Source organism: Leucopleurus acutus (genome assembly GCF_964270905.1).
Source record: "Leucopleurus acutus genome assembly, chromosome: 4".
NCBI classification, from domain to species: Eukaryota; Metazoa; Chordata; class Mammalia; order Artiodactyla; family Delphinidae; genus Leucopleurus; species Leucopleurus acutus.
In genome coordinates, this window is record NC_139146.1 from 119,357,765 (window position 1) to 119,375,242 (window position 17,478).

Sequence of the window (17,478 nt, forward strand, 5' to 3'; positions counted from 1 at the left end):
GACCCCTTCTCTAGAGGTTGGAACTTAAGAGCTACATAAGATAGTCTTTGTTTTTAAGGACCTCATAGTTGAGTACGGTCAGACAAAAATCATGACTACAACATGCTGTAAAAGAAAGCAGCATGATACAGCTACAAGGCAGTGTGGGAACAGAGGAAGAAGGAAGAGGACAGAAGGCTCCCCGGAGGTATACTGGAGTGTGTCCTGCAGGATGAAATACAGCTAGCCAGAGGAACCTGTCAGCGGGAGAGAAGATGGGCATGGGCATGGGGAGAAGTGCAGGCAGGGAGAGCAGCACAGGCAGAGCTGCTGAGAGAGAACGGGGTAGCCCAGGACAGCGGTTCTCGAAGCACAGGAGGGAGATCTACGTATCAGCTACTTTGTGAAGGGTGCTATACCGAGGTTTTAAAATTCTCTCCAAATTGTGATGATGATTTATGCAATAATTTAAAACTGAGGAATGACTCAATTAGATTTGTTCCTGCTGGCTGCAGTGTAGAGGACAGTGACATCCTCCAGTGGATACAAATTTATTAGCACTTTAGGAAATTCAATAGATATCATGAATCCAAGAAGTTCATCAAGTATCCAAACTTTGTACAAGTCTAAGCTAAAGCTCTTCTCATCTTCTTGGGAGTAAGTCCCCTTTGAGAACTTAAACTATAAAGCATATAAATCATTTCAGCCACTGCATTATCTTTTAATTACTTTTGAGAATGTGTTCCACTTTCACAAAATGATTTGAAATTTACCTCTGAGTCGTAATCTGCAAGGATCCAGGGGAAGACAGGATACTGCATGAGGTCATTATATGATCTGCCAGCCAAAGTGTTCAAGTGCATCAAATACTGAAAGTTGCTGATTTCACCTCTCTTGGGAAAGATAAATAGATTCATTTTAAAGCAATCAAATATTTCTGCTACATTCAATTTTAAAAATTTATATGCAAAATGAGGTAAAGGATAATTTCTTGCAGATTTCAGAATAAAGCATTTTTTTCCCTTAAAAACAAAAACAAAACTTTTTTTCTATGGTATATATTTTATAAATTATTAAAGTACTTTTAACTGTATGACTTATACTTTCTAGCTACAAATTACGAAGGAAGCTTACATTTTCATTGAACTTACCTCCCATCTCTGAGTCACAGACTTCTCTCCAACCAGAGTGCTAAGCAACCCAGATCTAAAAATGACAAATAATAAATTGTAGGCAACATAACTTTAAAAATATGTGTAATTACAAAGCTGAAAATTTTAAGTCAATGGTCCACGAATTTTTCAAACTATGGAGGACAACCTATTAGTGGGTCATGAAATCAGTTTAGGGGGTTGTGAACAGCATTTTGAATTATGAAATAACAGAATCAAATTGAAGAAAATAGAAAACATTGGAAGGCACTACATACAGGAAGGAAAAATCTTTTCTGTGAATTTTATTGTACTATTTGTAACTAAGTTTGTGTGAGTTGGGATGCAATGTAGTATTTTTTTTTTTTTTTTTTTGCGTTACGCGGGCCTCTCACTGTTGTGGCCCCTCCCATCGCAGAGCACAGGCTCCAGACGCGCAGGCCCAGTGGCCATGGCCCACGGGCCCAGCCGCTCCGTGGCACGTGGGATCCTCCCGGACCGGGGCACGAACCCATGTCCCCTGCATTGGCAGGCGGATTCTCAACCACTGCACCACCAGGGAAGCCCACAATGTAGTATTTTTTACCGTGGGTTACAGAAAATGAGTTTGAAAAACATTGATCTAGTTCAACTTTCTAACCTTTACAATAATTTCTATATAAACTGATCTAAAGACATTAAATTGGAATAATTGATAAGAGTATACAATATTTTGTACATAGTAGGTGCACAGTACATTTCCTAAAAGAGGTGTTGAAAAAGTGAATGAAAATATAAATATTTTATGACAGGAAAGTCACTGCTGTTCAGAAAATTATAGAACATTTTCTATAGCAGATTTTCTAGAATGCTATAAAACCTTAAGGTTATAATATTGATAATTATTAATCTGAAGATTGTGAGTTGACCACTGAACAAGTAGGAAAGCACTTAACTATATATTTTATTGTCTGAAAGGAAATTAAGAGATTTGTAAACCTTAGTTCATAAACATATCTAGGTCAAAGGTACAGATACCACTTTTCACTTCCAGATAAATTCTTCCCTTCAGGCAAATTGAATACATAGGGTACTCTCCCTGGAAAAAGAGCTATGATCATTCCTCAACATTGTAGGAAAGGGAACAATTGAAAAGAAGATTAAAGTTGGGAATGAATTTCTGCTTCTTGTCTTTGAGTTTTCAATAGTTCTTCAAGAACTGCCAACTCAGCACAGACAGTAGTAAGAACAATGAAATAGCAAGCTGAAGATTATCTAGGCAAGCAAAAGTACTAGCAATTTGCTTACAACTAGAAAAAAGGCTTAGTATGCTTTAAGGGAGCCTTTCACTTCCTATATTTATCTTAACAGCAACACAAACGATTAGGAATAGAACAGGTTTCTAAGGTTAACAAAAGCATATAAGCAGCATTTGTAAATCTCAGCTAAAGAAAAATAAAAGCAGTAAGTTAAAGAGAAATACACAAATTAATATATTTAGACACATATAGATTGAAATAAAATTTTATTTACAAATTACAGAATCCCCAGAAGTTTTAAGTTATTTTCTTGCATGTTGTAATAATTAATTTGTAGCCCCAAAGCACTGCTTCTTTTTCTTTTGAATTTTATTTATTTTTTTATACAGCAGGTTCTTATTAGTTATCTATTTTATACATATTAGAGTATATATGTCCATCCCAATCTCCCAATTCATCCCACCCACCCCGGCTCTGCCCTCTTGGTGTCCATACATTTATTCTCTACATCTGTGTCTCTATTTCTGCTTTGCAAACTGGTTCATCTGTACCATTTTTCTAGATTCTACATATATGCGTTAATATACAATATTTGTTTTTCACTTTAGTTTGCTTCCATGTCTTGGCTATTGAAAACAGTGTGGCAATGAACACTGGGTGCATGTGTCTTTTTGAATTAAGGTTTCCTCTAGGTATATGCCCAGTAGTGGGACTGCTGGGTCATATGGTAGTTCTATTTTCAGGAATCTCCATAGTGGCTGTATCAATTTACATTCCCACCAACAGTGCAAGAGGGTTCCCTTTTCTCCACACCCTCTGCAGTTTTTCTTGTTTGTAGATTTTCTGATGATGCCCATTCTAACTGGTGTGAGGTGATACCTCACTGTAGTTTTCATTTGCATTTCTTTAATAATTAGTGATGTTGAGCAGCTTTTCATTTGTCTGTTAGCCATCTGTATGTCTTCTTTGGAGAAATGTCTATTTAGGTCTTCTGCCCAATTTTTTGATTAGGTTGTTTGTTTTTTTAATATTGAGCTGCATGAGCGGCTTATATATTTTGGAGATTAATCTTTTGTCTGCTGATTTGTTTGCAAATATTTTCTCCCATTCTAAGCGTTGTCTTTTCATCTTGTTTACAGTTTCCGTTACTGTACAAAAGCTTTTAAGTTTCACTAGGTCCCATTTGTTTATTTTTATTTCCATTACTCTAGGAGGTGGGTCAAAAAAGATCTTGCTGTGATTTATGTCAGAGAGTGTTGTTATTCCTATGCTTTCCTCTATGAGTTTAATAGTGTCTGGTCTTACATTTAGGTCTTTAATCCATTTTGAATTTATTTTTGTGTATGGTGATAGGGACTGTTCTAATTTCATTCTTTTACATGTAGTCCAGTTTCCCCAGCACCACTTATTGAAGAGGCTGTCTTTTCTCCATTATATATTCTTGCCTCTTTTATCAAAGACAAGGTGACTGTATGTGCATGGTTTTATCTCTGGGCTTTCTATCCTGTTCCATTGATCTATATTTCTGTTTTTGTGCCAGTACCGTACTGTCTTGATTACTGTGGCTTTGTAGTATCCTCTGAGGTCAGGGAGCCTGATTCCTCCAGATCCATTTTGCTTTCTCAAGATTGCTTTGGCTATTCGGGGCCTTTGTGTTTCCATACAAATTGTGAATTTTTTTGTTCTAGTTCTGTGAAAAATGCCATTGGTAGCTTGATAGGGATTGCATTGAATTTGCAGATTGCTTTGGGTAGTATAGTTATTTTCACAATGTTGATTCTTCCAATCCAAGAACATGGTATATCTCTACATCTGTTGGTGTCATCTTTGATTTCTTTCATCAGTGTCTTACAGTTTTCTGAGTACAGGTCTTTTACCTCCTTAGGTAGGTTTATTCCTAGATATTTTATTCTTTTTGTTGCAGTGGTGAATGGGATTGTTTCCTTAATTTCCCCTTCTGATCTTTTGTTGTTAAGTGTATAGGAATGCAAGAGATTTCTGTGTATTAATTTTGTATCCTGCAACTTTTACCAAATTCATTGATTAGCTCTAGCAATTTTCTGGTGGCATCTTTAGGATTCTCTATGTATAGTATCATGTCATCTGCAAACAGTGACAGTTTTACTTCTTCTTTTCCAATTTGTATTCCTCTAATTTCTTTTTCTTCTCTTATTGCCATGGCTAGGACTTCCAAAACGATGTTGAATAACAGTGGTGAGAGTGGACATCCTTGTCTTGTTCCTGATCTTAGAGGAAATGCTTTCAGTTTTTCACCATTGAGAATGATGTTTGCTGTGGGTTTGTCGTATATGGCCTTTGTTACGTTGAGGTAGGTTCCCTCTATGCCCACTTTCTGGAGAGGTTTTATCATAAATGAGTGTTGAATTTTGTCAAAAGCTTTTTCTATGTCTATTGAGATGATTATATGGTTTTTATTCTTCAATTTGTTAATACAGTGTATCAAATTGATTGATTTGCATATATTGAAGAATTCTCGCATCCCTGGGATAAATCCCACTTGATCATGGTGTATGATCCTTTTAATGTGCTGATGGATTCTGTTTGCTAGAATTCTGTTAAGGATTTTTGCATCTATATTCATCAGGGATATTGGTCTATAATTTTTTTTTTTTGTAGTATCTTTGTCTGGTTTTGGTATCAGGGTGATGGTGGCCTTGTAGAATGAGTTTGGGAGTGTTCCTTCCTCTGCAATTTTTTTGAAGAGTTTAAGAAGGATGGGTGATAGCTCTTCTCTAAATATTTGACAGAATTCACCTGTGAAGCCATCTGGTCCTGGACTTTTGTTTGTTGGAAGATTTTAAATCACAGTTTCAATTTCATTACTTGTGATTGGTCTGTTCATATTTTCTATTTCTTCCTGGTTCAGTCTCGGAAGGTTATACCTTTCTAAGAATTTGTCCATTTCTTCCAGGTTGTCCATTTTATTGGCATAGAGCTGCTTGCAGTAGTCTCTTATGATTCTTTGTATTTCTGCGGTGTCCATTGTAACTTTTCCTTTTTCATTTCTAAGTTTATTGATTTGAGTCCTCTCCCTCTTTTTCCTGATGAGTCTGGCTAAAGGCTTATCAATTTTGTTTATCTTCTCAAAGGACCAGCTTTTAGTTTTATTGATCTTTGCTACTGTTTTCTTTGTTTCTATTTCATTTATTTCTGCTCTGATCTTTATGATTTCTTTCCTTCTCCTAACTTTGGGTTTAATTTGTTCTTCTTTCTCTAGTTGCTTCAGGTGTAAGGTTAGATTGTTTATTTGAGATATTTCTTGTTTCTTGAGGTAGGACTGTATTGCTATAAACTTCTGTCTTAGAACTGCTTTTGCTGCATCCCATAGGTTTTGGATCATCGTGTTTTTGTTGTCAGTGGACTCCAGGTATTTTTTGATTTCCTCTTTGATTTCTTCAGTGATCTCTTGGTTATTTAGTAATGTATTGTTTAGCCTCCATGTGTCTGTGTTATGTTTTTTCCCTGTAATTTATTTCTAATCTCATAGCATTGTGGTCGGAAAAAATGCTTGATATGATTTCAATTTTCTTAAATTTACCAAGGCTTGATTTGTGACCCAAGATTTGATCTATCCTGGAGAATGTTCCATGTGCACTTGAGAAGAAAGTGTAATCTGCTGTTTTTGGATGGAATGTCCTATAAATATCAATTAAATCCATCTGGTCTCTTGTGTCTTTTAAAGCTTGTGTTTCCTTATTAATCTTCTGTCTGGATGATCTGTCCATTGGTGTAGTTGAGGTGTTAAAGTCCCCCACTATTATTGTGTTACTGTCAATTTCCTCTTTTATAGCTTTTAGCATTTGCCTTATGTATTGAGGTACTCCTATGCTGGGTGCATATATATTTATAATTGTTACATCTTCTTCATGGATTTATCCCTTGATCATTATGTAGTATCCTTCCTTGTCTCTTGTAACATTATTTTAAAGTGTATTTTATCTGATATGAGTATTGCTACTCCAGCTTTCTTTTGATTTCCATTTTCATGGAATATCTTTTTCCATTCCCTCACTTTCAGTCTGTATGTGTCCCCAGGTCTGAAGTGGGTCTCTTGTAGACAGCATATATATGGGTCTTGCTTTTGTATCCATTCAGCGAGCCTGTGTCTTTTGGTTGGAGCATTTAATCCATTCACATTTAAGGTTATTATCAATATGTATGTTCCTATTATCATTTTCTTAATTGTTTTGGGTTTGTTTGTAGGTCCTTTTCTTCTCTTGTTTTTCCCACTTAGAGAAGTCCCTTTAGCATTTGTTGTAGAGCTGGTTTGGTGGTGCTGAATTCTCTTAGCTTTGCTTGTCTGTAAAGCTTTTGATTTCTCCATTGAATCAGAATGAGTTCCTTGCTGGGTAGAGTAATCTTGGTTGTAGGTTCTTCCCTTTCATCACTTTAAATATATTGTGCCACTCCCTTGTGGCTTGTAGAGTTTCTGCTGAGAAATCAGCTGTTCACCTTATGGGAGTTCCCTTGTATGTTACTTGTCATTTTTCCCTTGTTGCTTTTAATAATTTTTGTCTTTAATTTTTGTCAATTTGATTACTATGTGTCTTGGTGTTCTCCTTGGGTTTATCCTGCCTGGGACTCTCTGTGCTTCCTAGATTTGCTATTTTCTTGCCCAAGTTTGGGAAGTTTTTGACTATAACCTCTTCAAATATTTTCTTGGTTCCTTTCTCTCTCTCTTCTTCTGGGACACCTATAATGCAAATGTTGATGCATTTAATGTTGTCCCAGAGGTCTCTTAGGCTGTCTTTATTTCTTTTCATTCTTTTCCCTTTATTCTGTTCCCCGGCAGTGAATTCCACCATTCTGTCTTAGAGGTCACTTACCCATTCTTCTGCCTCAGTTATTCTGCTATTGATTCCTTCTAGTATATTTTTCATTTCAGTTATTGTATTGTTCATCTCTGTTTGTCTGTTCTTTAATTCTTTTAGGTGTTTGTTCTTCAATTCTTCTAGGTCTTTGTTAAACATTTCTTGCGTCTTCTCGATCTTTGCTGCCATTCTTTTTCCGAGGTCCTGGATCATCTTCACTATCATTATTCTGAATTCTTTTTCTGGAAGGTTGCCTAGGTCCACTTCATTTAGTTGTTTTTCTGGGGTGTTGTCTTGTTCCTTCATGTGGCACATAGTCCTTTGCCTTTTCATTTTGTCTATCTTTCTGTGAATGTGGCTTTCTTTCCACAGGCTGCAGGATTGTAGTTCTTCTTGCTTCTGCTGTCTACTGCTTCTTTTCTAATGGATTATAAAGGGCTACCAGTTCCTGAGTACCCGAAAATGAAGCTAGGTATACAGATTCTTGAAATGGCTTTATCATCCAAAAGACTTCCTAAGATTAAAAGCAGCTGAAAAGAGCACAAAGGAACCACTGATAGGTTTGAACACACAAAAACAGAAGTTTATTTTTAAATGTAAGAAAAAAAAATTAAGAGAAAACTTGGCAATTTGTAACAAATATGACAAGCAAAGGGATAATATGCTATTACCAAAAAATCTCATGCACATTGATAATAAGGATTCAGAGGAAATGTTAACTAGACTTACTGAGGTGGTCATTTCACAATATATACAAAATTGAATTATTATATTGTTCACCTAAAACTAATGTAATGTCAATTATATCTGGAAAAAAAAAAAAAACTACAAAAAGACCCAAACCACCACCACCACCAATAAAGAACTCTGTGGAAAAAAATGGGCAAAAGTTACAGATAACTCATAAATGATTATTTTAAATGGCTAACAAATATATACAGAGCTCAAGATTTCTAATATGAAAAGAAATGCACATTTAAAAACAAAGCATCTTTAAACATCGGTAAAAGTGAAAAAGTAAATATAAAAAGCTGGTATCTATTGAGATAAGCTAACTTATCCACTATCGGTGGAATATAGATGTGTATAATTTTTATAGAAATCTAGTTGGTTTTGCATATTAAGAGTCTTAAAATTCATACTATTTTACTACGGGAATTTTATCCTAAAAAAATAATGAGGTATCACATTTCCATTATTATAACAGGGAAACCTGATAAAGATGAAATATCCAAGAACAAGAGAATGCTTTATACATATGATGAAGGGCTAGTAAATAAAGGCAAAGTTTCTAAAGAATTTTTTTAAAACCAGGAGGCAATATTTACATATAAGACTGAATAAAAGACGCAGAATAAAAATCTGTGTTTTTAGTATGGACTCAATTGTGCACATAGGAATATATGCACGCTTAAAAGATTAAAGGGAATTGATAAAAATGTGATCAATTTGACACTGATCTGACATGAGCCATCATGCATACATTTTCTTTTTTTTTTTTCTAGTTTTCAGTAGTTAAAATTTTTTGCAAACCCCTGGGGGTTGGGGTGGGGTGGCAGAACACTCATTAAAAATATTAAATAGTACTGTCCAGATAGAAATGATCCAACTGCAGTATTAAACTATAATGTGCAAGAAGCAAGCAACCTACCCCTGCTCCACGCTTGTGTTTGGTCGTTGCCCAGACACAGACTCTGAACTGTCAGTTAGAGATGGCACTACAGCCAAAAACCTGGAAAATTTAAAAACAGTATAAAATTGGAAATGATGTTTCAGTCAGGATCTAATGGGAACTTACAAAAGCATGATTCATTTAGATCTTAATTGCTGCATTTACCCCACCACTACTCAGTAAATGGCAGGCAAAGGGAATATACAATAATTAGAACATTCTTTAACAAAAAAGGGTAGGATGATGGCTTCCAAAGCCAAATATAAAGATCCATAGCAAAATCTGTCATTTTGGATTTTTACATATGCTGCCACATTACTTGAAGAAAAGCCCTGACACACTGAATCACAGGAATTAACTCAACTTAATGATGTCCTAAAGAGTGATTAAAAGCTAAATATTCACATGACAGTCAATAGTGCTAACAGCTAAACAAATGATAGGACAGAGACATCTCTAACAAATGAAAATATATACATGATAAGAACCTTTATGTGACACTACTATAATTATTTTCAGAGTTGCTCATAATGTCAACATACATTTTTTAAGAGCAAAAAAGAATTGTGGGAAAATTCTTGGAATGAATGTAGACCTTGAACTTGGCATATACACAGACATTTCTCATATAAAGACAATCTCATCTCCTTGCCACAGGTTCTAGTTGGGAAGAGCAGATAATTTATTAACACCAAAAGCAATATCACCTTTAGAAATTCATAAGATAGGTAACTAAAATTTCAGTCATTTACTTAGCTCTTCCCAATCAACATCCACAGGCACTTTATTTGAAGAAACTCCCTCATTTCCCTCGTGCTCACAGGTAGTATTACTGTACTGCAATGATAAGCAATGTTGCTTGGTATTAGTTATTCCTCACTTGAAATACAAAACTTCTCTAATAGAGGGATTGCCAGGATCTACACCACTCTTCAAAGAATAAGAGGGCTCTCCTATTATATTATGATAAGTTCATAAAAGCCTTACTATTCACATGCCAACAGAAGTATTCTGAAGCACATGGAAATATACTATTTTTCTTTTATAAGATAAAATTTAAACACAGTTTACCAAAAATGAAATATGGTTAGATTACATCATCTGCTTTACTTGGCTATGCTACTTTTTCAAGGATGAAGGTATCCAACTTCTCTTCCAAAGTCAGCAAAGTTTCATATGAATACAAATTCTAAGGAAACTCAGGCTCTGCATTCAATAGCAAGGTATGACACTGTCTTCATTTTGGTAAATATGAAAGAAGCCTATTTTGAATCTGAAGTATTATTTTTTTAAGCTCCAGTTTCATCATCCTTTTACACTGAGAGACATGGGACTTTATCACTAAGGTGGCTTTTGATGATATCTACTACAAGTTACCAGAAAGAAAAATGTGATTTCAAAATAGAATAGCATCAGAAGAATCACATTTCAAGAGGCTGGCAAAAATGAAACAAACATTTTCTTCAAAGAAGTTAATTCATGGATTTAACAGATTTTTAAAAAACTAGCTGAACTGGCAATGCTTTACCTCCCATTTCTTCCCATGACAGCATTATGAAGTATTTCTAATAAACAATACCTTTGATAGACTTTGTTTCTAATTCCTTTCTGAAAAGCAAGGAGGTAATTCCGTCCATCTCCAGAGAAAACTTCCACAGCAATAGGCTGAAATGATCAGAGAGAAAAACATTAAGAAAAAACACAAATAGGGTTATATATTAACTTTTCCACTATGAATTTCTATAATGCTGAAGAAATTAACTTGTTGACTGAAGAACATTTTTAGAGTCATGAATTCCCAGCAAATTAAATTACACAATAAACAGTGCCAGTTTATTCTGCTCAATTTGTTTCTAAAAACGTTAACAGAATAATGGTAAAATAATTATAAAATTTTGTAAATTTATAGTGAGAATGCAATTTTTATATACAAAGAAAATTATAATATAAATTTGGATAGCTATAGGGAAAGATGGATAACAACATATCACTCAAAGTTTTAGGTTTTTTTTTTTATTAAGAAGGGGGATGTATTGTAAAGTTATGCACCCATGTGACATGAGCTTGTCTATCATACAACCAAATCTAATACTCTAAGGAATAATGTGGATCCTATCATGTATACATCCTCTAAGTAAAGGAACCTGACAAAACATTTATTACTACTAAATCAACCCACCTGTAGGAGATACCTCCTTTTATGAACTTCCTTGATATCTTCATAGGCAAAAATGCTGCATGTTCTCTTGAGTTGACTGGGGCCTTGCCTGGCTCCTCTAGGGATAATTGGCTCATGCATACTATAGGCAGCCCAGAGAAAGGAGATAATAAAAACACAGCAAGAGATAAATTCACTGTTCAATAAAGAGTGTGTTATTTTCAACATGTGAAGAGAAGCAGGAATCGATATATCTGAATATTTAGTTCAAAAAAGACATACCTTTAAGAGAATAATTTGGTAGCTATTCAGTATACCAGAAACCCCCTTTGATGAATATAACTTTAAAAAAATACTATTCATGCTGTCAGGGCTTATTTTTCAGGCACAGCTGGCAAGTGCCAAGGCCTATATTCTTTTAGGGGGGCCAAGAAAATGTTTTAATTTCTTTTAAAATCAAGAGAAAAAACAACTTTTTGTTGTTGTTGTTGTGGTACGCGGGCCTCTCACTGCTGTGGCCTCTCCCGCTGCGGAGCAACAGGCTCCGGACGCACAGGCTCAGCGGCCATGGCTCACGGGCGCAGCTGCTCCGCGGCACGTGGGATCCTCCCGGACCGGGGCACGAACCCACGTCCCCTGAATCGGCAGGCGGACTCTCAACCACTGCGCCACCAGGGAAGCCCAAAAAACTGAATTTTTAGGTAGAAGAAAATGTTTAAATATATAATATGAATATATTCATCTTTAAACCAACACAGTCAGAAAAACATCATTTTAGGTATCTTTATATGTAGGAAGAGGACCGTAAAAGTCATAATGTGGCCCTGACTGCTACTGAAAGTAATTATTTGAAATATCTCCTAGCAATGAAGATGACCATGTCCACATTCACAGTGCATGTTAGGTGTTCAAAATGTTAAAGGAAGAGAAGAGCATGTTGATTTTCTAAGCTTTAAGCTTTTTCATCTTCCTTTGGGCTTTGTCTGTCTCTGGGTTTTCCATTACCCACTATCACGTCCATCATAGGGCTGGCAGAAGAAAAGGAAGATGGATAAACTCAGTTAATTCCTGCCTGTGCTTCAGTCACACTGCTTCTAGGGTACTCAGAGGACATGGATACTTTTACATTTGTAAGAGTATTATATAACTGCCTGTATGTTCTCTACAACTGTGTTCGCACTGAAATTTGAAAAAAAGAACAATTTACAAATTCATAATAACTTTATAAATATATAGATTATAATACAAGGAACTTGTATTATATCTAGTGCTATTAATGCATAGCAATAAATTTTATTTAGTTTTCGTTTTGATAAATAAGGTAAATTTGTCTCTTATAGCCTTGAAATAACTATTACTCTGGTGAATATTTAATGATGGATGCACAAAAACCGAGAGATAACATTACTTGAAACACAATTTTTGCATTAAAAATAACTATGTAGGACTTTCCTCGTGGCACAGTGGTTAAGAATCCGTGTGCCAAGCAGGGGACGCAGTTTTGAGCCCTGGTCTGGGAAGATCCCACATGCTGCAGAGCAACTAAGCCCGTGTGCTACAACTACTGAGCCTGCGCTCTAGAGCCTGTGAGCCACAACTACTGAGCCTGCGTGCCACAACTACTGAAGCCTGCGCACCTAGAGCCCATGCTCCGCAACAAGAGAAGCCACTGCAGTGAGAAGCCTGCGCACCACAACAAAGAGTAGCCCCCGCTCGCCGCAACTAGAGAAAGCCTGTGCGCAGCAATGAAGACCCAATGCAGCCAAAAAAAAAAGAAAAAAAGCAAACAAATCCATGTAGATGTATTGCTTTCTAAAGATAGCTGTACTTTGTATCTCTTCATTCACTTACTTTGGAGGTAAGGTTTCAATATCTCTTATTTCCCTGGTTGCTGTCATTGTAAATCCGTCAATCACATAAAAATGCTCTTTACCAAAAAGAAGTAGCCCTTCACTGGTATCTAGGCCCTGGACTCGAGCACAGCGGTACATGTGTTGGATCTAAAAAGAAAACCATAAACATTCATTAATACAGTTTTTAAAAATCAGGTAATTTCTGTTTTTGATATAAATGAAGCAAAATGTCTTTAAACATGGATTTAATGGGCAAACAAGATTTTATGAAGATGTCACTCTGTGATGGCATCCCCTGAGCTAAGCATATTAACCAGAGTTTAAGCATATTAAAAAGAATAGCTAAGATTGCAGTCTGAGTTGCAGCTGACTTTAGTAAAAGGAAACAACCATTACTCATATCCATCCACCCAATCCACTTATCCCAATATTCACTCAGTACTAACTCCGTGCTAGGCACATGTGTACTAGGCTTTACAGTCAATGAACAAGTTAGAAAAGGAAGGAGACAGACACAAACTTTGCAGGAAAGAGAATTGAGGCATACATGCGAGGAGATTAGGATTGTGCCCTGGGCCAGGCAGGATGATACAGAGTGAAAAAGGTATGCAGAGCCTGACAATCCTGAGTGAATTACCAGTTCTGTTGTTTAACTATAGATTTGGTCAAATTTCTTAATGTTTCTGGGCTTCTGTGTCTTCATATAAGTTTCAAATATACTTCATTGGTTTGTCATGAGAGTTAGTGAGACAATGTACATAATCATGTTAGGAACTGTTGGCTGTCTTCTCTTCCACATAGCTTACTTTCCTCTTTTTCCATAACAACCCCTGGAACTGGAGTTGTGGAATTTGTCTCTATTTGCTCTCCACTGGAGTCTGCCTGCCTGGCAGCCTGTTGTGCCATTGTAAAAAGCCAAACTTGGCAGAAGTTGCATTTTCCTCATAGAAGGAAGGACTTGCTAAATCTCTCAATGTTAGCAGTGTTTTCTTTCCAACAGGCAGGATCTAGTCCTTAGTAAAAATTCTTTCTTGCACTCAGTTCAACACGAATCAAGGAAAAAAAATCAGCAATTAAATCAGAGTCAAACAAATGTCAAATAAATGTCAGTCTAAATACACCTCCTTCACTATTCAAACTTAAAGCAATTAGAGCAAAAACTGTACTCATGAGTTTAAAAAGTTAAAAAAATGACAGCATCAGAAAATAGATTTTCTAAAATATGCAAATATAAGTTAATTTTCATCACCACATCTGAACTACTTCAATAATAAAAACTTAGAATGTTACAGGAGAAAAACTGACATACTTTTAAAATAACTCTATTGTAATAATACACACAGAAAAAAATGTTTATTTCATAAGTGCATAGCTTGATGAATTTTCAAATGCTTAAAATATGATGCAACCAGCATCCAGATCAAGAAACAGAACATTCCCAAGACCCTAGAAGCCTCTCTTGTACTTCCTTCAGATCTAATGGACTTTTATAGTTACATACTTTTTTCTTTTTATGTTTTCATTTAAGACTAATCAGGCCATATATTTGAACAGAATTTAAAAAATTAAACCCTAATTTCTAGTTACTATTTCTTAGTGGATAAGATTTCAAGTGTTATACCAAGATCTAATATAATAGGCAAAACAACCTTTAAAAAGGTGATACTCACTATACATTCAATTCATTCATTCCTTTACTCATTTATCCCTTTATTTATTCAACCAATCACTCCTTCATTCAAGGTTTACTGAGTTTCTATCAGGTGAGTGAAACTGTGTAAAGCACTGGGACAGAAATAAGAAACAGTGCCTGCCTCAAAAGAGCTCACTATCTAGGTGAAGAGACAGACACAGGAACAAATAATAATAACATGATAAAATGAGTGATATATATAAGGTGCTATAAAAGCATAGAGGAGGGTGTCTAACTAAGCCTGAGCTGGCAAGACAGTGAAGGAAAGCTTCCTCTGTGTGAGCATTAAAGACATCCAGATAAATGATGTTGCATCAAATGGGAGTTACTAGGACAGAGGTTATGCAAGTGATGGAAAGAGGGGCATTTAGGCAGAGAACACAATGAGTAAAGCGCAGAGTAAAGAAATATCATGGATGTACCGAACTGCAAGGACAAAATGCAAGGGACAAAATGCAGGGGGCTCAGGCTACATGGCAGAGTCAGTAAAGTGAGCCTGGAGGGGTCGCAGGGTGTAAGAGGCTGAGAGAAACAGGAAGGCAAAGCAGTCTTTTGTGAATGAAGCAAAGCAGGGGTTAAGTACAAGGCTGGGGATGATGGGCTAGTTGAAGTTGCTTGTGTGGTTACTGGAATTACAGAGGTATAGGAAAAAATACAGGGCCAAATTACCGAATGGGTTGTGTACATGGGTTTGAAACGAGAATTATGGCAAGAGTTGCAGCCTAATGAAGGGTTTAGAGGAAGACAGTGAACTAGGTGTCAACTGTTAATACTATATCTGATGCAACTTCTTGCTGTTCAGCGTGTTCAGAGAGGTCAGAAAACCCTACAGATGAAAGACGCAGAGTGTTGAACCCAAAAGGGCACCTAATACTGATTTCACTGCAGAGGCTAAAATACTTACCTTTGGCTGCCAGATAAATACCCTTCAACTAGTCTTGTAAAATGGAAACAAACCACTTAATACAATCCCTCCTTTTCAGAAGTAAGGTACCTTTTCTCCCTCTTCTAATAGGCGCAGCAGGGTGGCGTTGTCCGTCTTCTCCTCCTCTTCTATAGAGCTACCCTCAGCAATCTGGTCTTGTAGCTGCTCCTGGGTCTCCTCATCTCCTCCATCAGGTGCAGATCGAGACCGTTTTAGAGGCGGCTTGACCAGTCCTGCAGGGTAAGAGCCAAGAGGGTCATGTGGTCTTGCTGGGGTCATTTGAGAGCCGTTTAGTCTCATGTAGTCCCTCCTCTACATTTCCAATTTGAGATAGTTCTGAAAGGTATGGGGAGGCAGCACAGTTCAGTGGTCAACAGCACAGGCTCTGGAGTTAAACAGCTGCATGACCCTGGAGTATTATTTGTCCCCTCTGAACCTCAGTTTCTCATCTGTAAAACCGGGACAAGAATACTATCTATCATGGATACCAGGAGGATTGTTGGAGGACTAAATGAGGTAATTCATGTAAAGTGTTTAGTATCACGCATAATAAATAGTAAATTCTCAGTAAGTGTCAGATGATGATGATAAACAGAGGTCTTATCATAATTAATGGTAAAAGTGGTGGTGCTAATGGGCAGGTGTCATTGAGGGGATATCCTCAATAAATGATCAGTCATTATCAGAAACAAAAATTAGGACAGCGAGTTATAAACATGATTATAAGAGATTCCACCTACTTGGAGGGCCCATGAGGACTACTTCAAGACTCATATTACAAGTGGCAGTATGGTCATTCATACATGAATGAATTTGATTAAATCATCAGGTCATAAAGAATAAGAAAACAATTCTTTTAAAAATATAGGGCCAGACAATTTAATGTGCCATATAAGTTATCATTTTACTGCCTACATTTTGATAATTTTATTGATAATCACAGATGAAATTAAAATCAGCTGATGAAAGTAACCACTGATAACCCAGAGTATGGGAAGCACTCAAAATAAACTCTAAATCTCACATTTAATTTCATATTCTTTAGTTCTGTACCAAAAAAAGTAATGTTGTATCTACCAACGATAGTTACACTAAGAATTTTGGATAAACGTAAATCAGCCTGTTAGAATCCTAGCCTTTGAACACAAGTTATCAGAGGTTCTGCTCTGCCTTGGGAACAACCTCATTTTCACATGTGAAAGAGTATAATAAATAAACAAGAAAGATCAAGTCTTGCTGAGAATATCCACAAGGCGAAAAGTTTCCAGCTGCTTTATTTTTAGTTTGACGAATCAAAACCTCCAACTCTATGTCTAGCATAGCATCTTGCATATCATAGTAGTGACACCAAAATTTGTGGTTTTAGCTCAATTAGACATTAGGAAAATGAGGCCAAGAGAAGTTAAATGCCAATGACCCAAACACAAGACATCACAAACTCTGTGAATTATACACCTTGGTTATAGCCAGGAAATAGAACTTTGGACCCATCTCAATAACTTTGCTGATGCAGTGTCAAGAAATGATAAGGCTGAAAACTTTGTTCAACTAATAAAAGTTTCAGTGATTCTATGAAAATGTTAGATGGATTATGAAATCTTTAGTAATTCATAGTTATCACAGGAGAGAACAGGTATAATGTAATAGGAGAAACCGATCACAACAGCAGATAAATTTTTTTGTTGACATGGTCATATACTGTTAGTTTTTTATCAATGAGATCTGAAAATAATTTTTAATTTAGAGTTCTTAATTTATATTCTAGGGTTTTATCTATAGACTACGCCAAGACTTTTGAATTTATGATAAATCAGAGGCTTAAAAAATTAAAACAATGTACTGATTTACTTATTCAATATTGACTGAATTCCCATTTTGTGCCAGGCATGTGCCAAAATCTATAGAGTAAGAGGAGAAATAATCTCTGCCTCTGAGAAACTTATAATTTAGGAAAACATAAATCAGTGAAAGAAATCA

General features: G+C 36.1%; 1 protein-coding gene across 7 annotated transcripts in view; it reads right to left on the reverse strand.

Annotated features, from left to right (window-relative positions):
* WDFY3 (WD repeat and FYVE domain containing 3) overlaps nucleotides 1-17,478 on the reverse strand; it is a 261,585-nt gene that overhangs the window by 30,661 nt on the left and 213,446 nt on the right. For all 7 annotated transcript variants that reach the window (XM_082838933.1, XM_082838932.1, XM_082838927.1 and 4 more), the window contains 7 exons: nucleotides 15,571-15,734; nucleotides 12,882-13,030; nucleotides 11,052-11,172; nucleotides 10,452-10,537; nucleotides 8,852-8,932; nucleotides 1,131-1,185; nucleotides 753-872 (listed from right to left, as the gene is read on the reverse strand). In XM_082838933.1, the coding sequence (XP_082695059.1) occupies nucleotides 753-872; nucleotides 1,131-1,185; nucleotides 8,852-8,932; nucleotides 10,452-10,537; nucleotides 11,052-11,172; nucleotides 12,882-13,030; nucleotides 15,571-15,734 (776 nt within the window). The remainder of the gene's footprint in view (nucleotides 1-752; nucleotides 873-1,130; nucleotides 1,186-8,851; nucleotides 8,933-10,451; nucleotides 10,538-11,051; nucleotides 11,173-12,881; nucleotides 13,031-15,570; nucleotides 15,735-17,478) is intronic.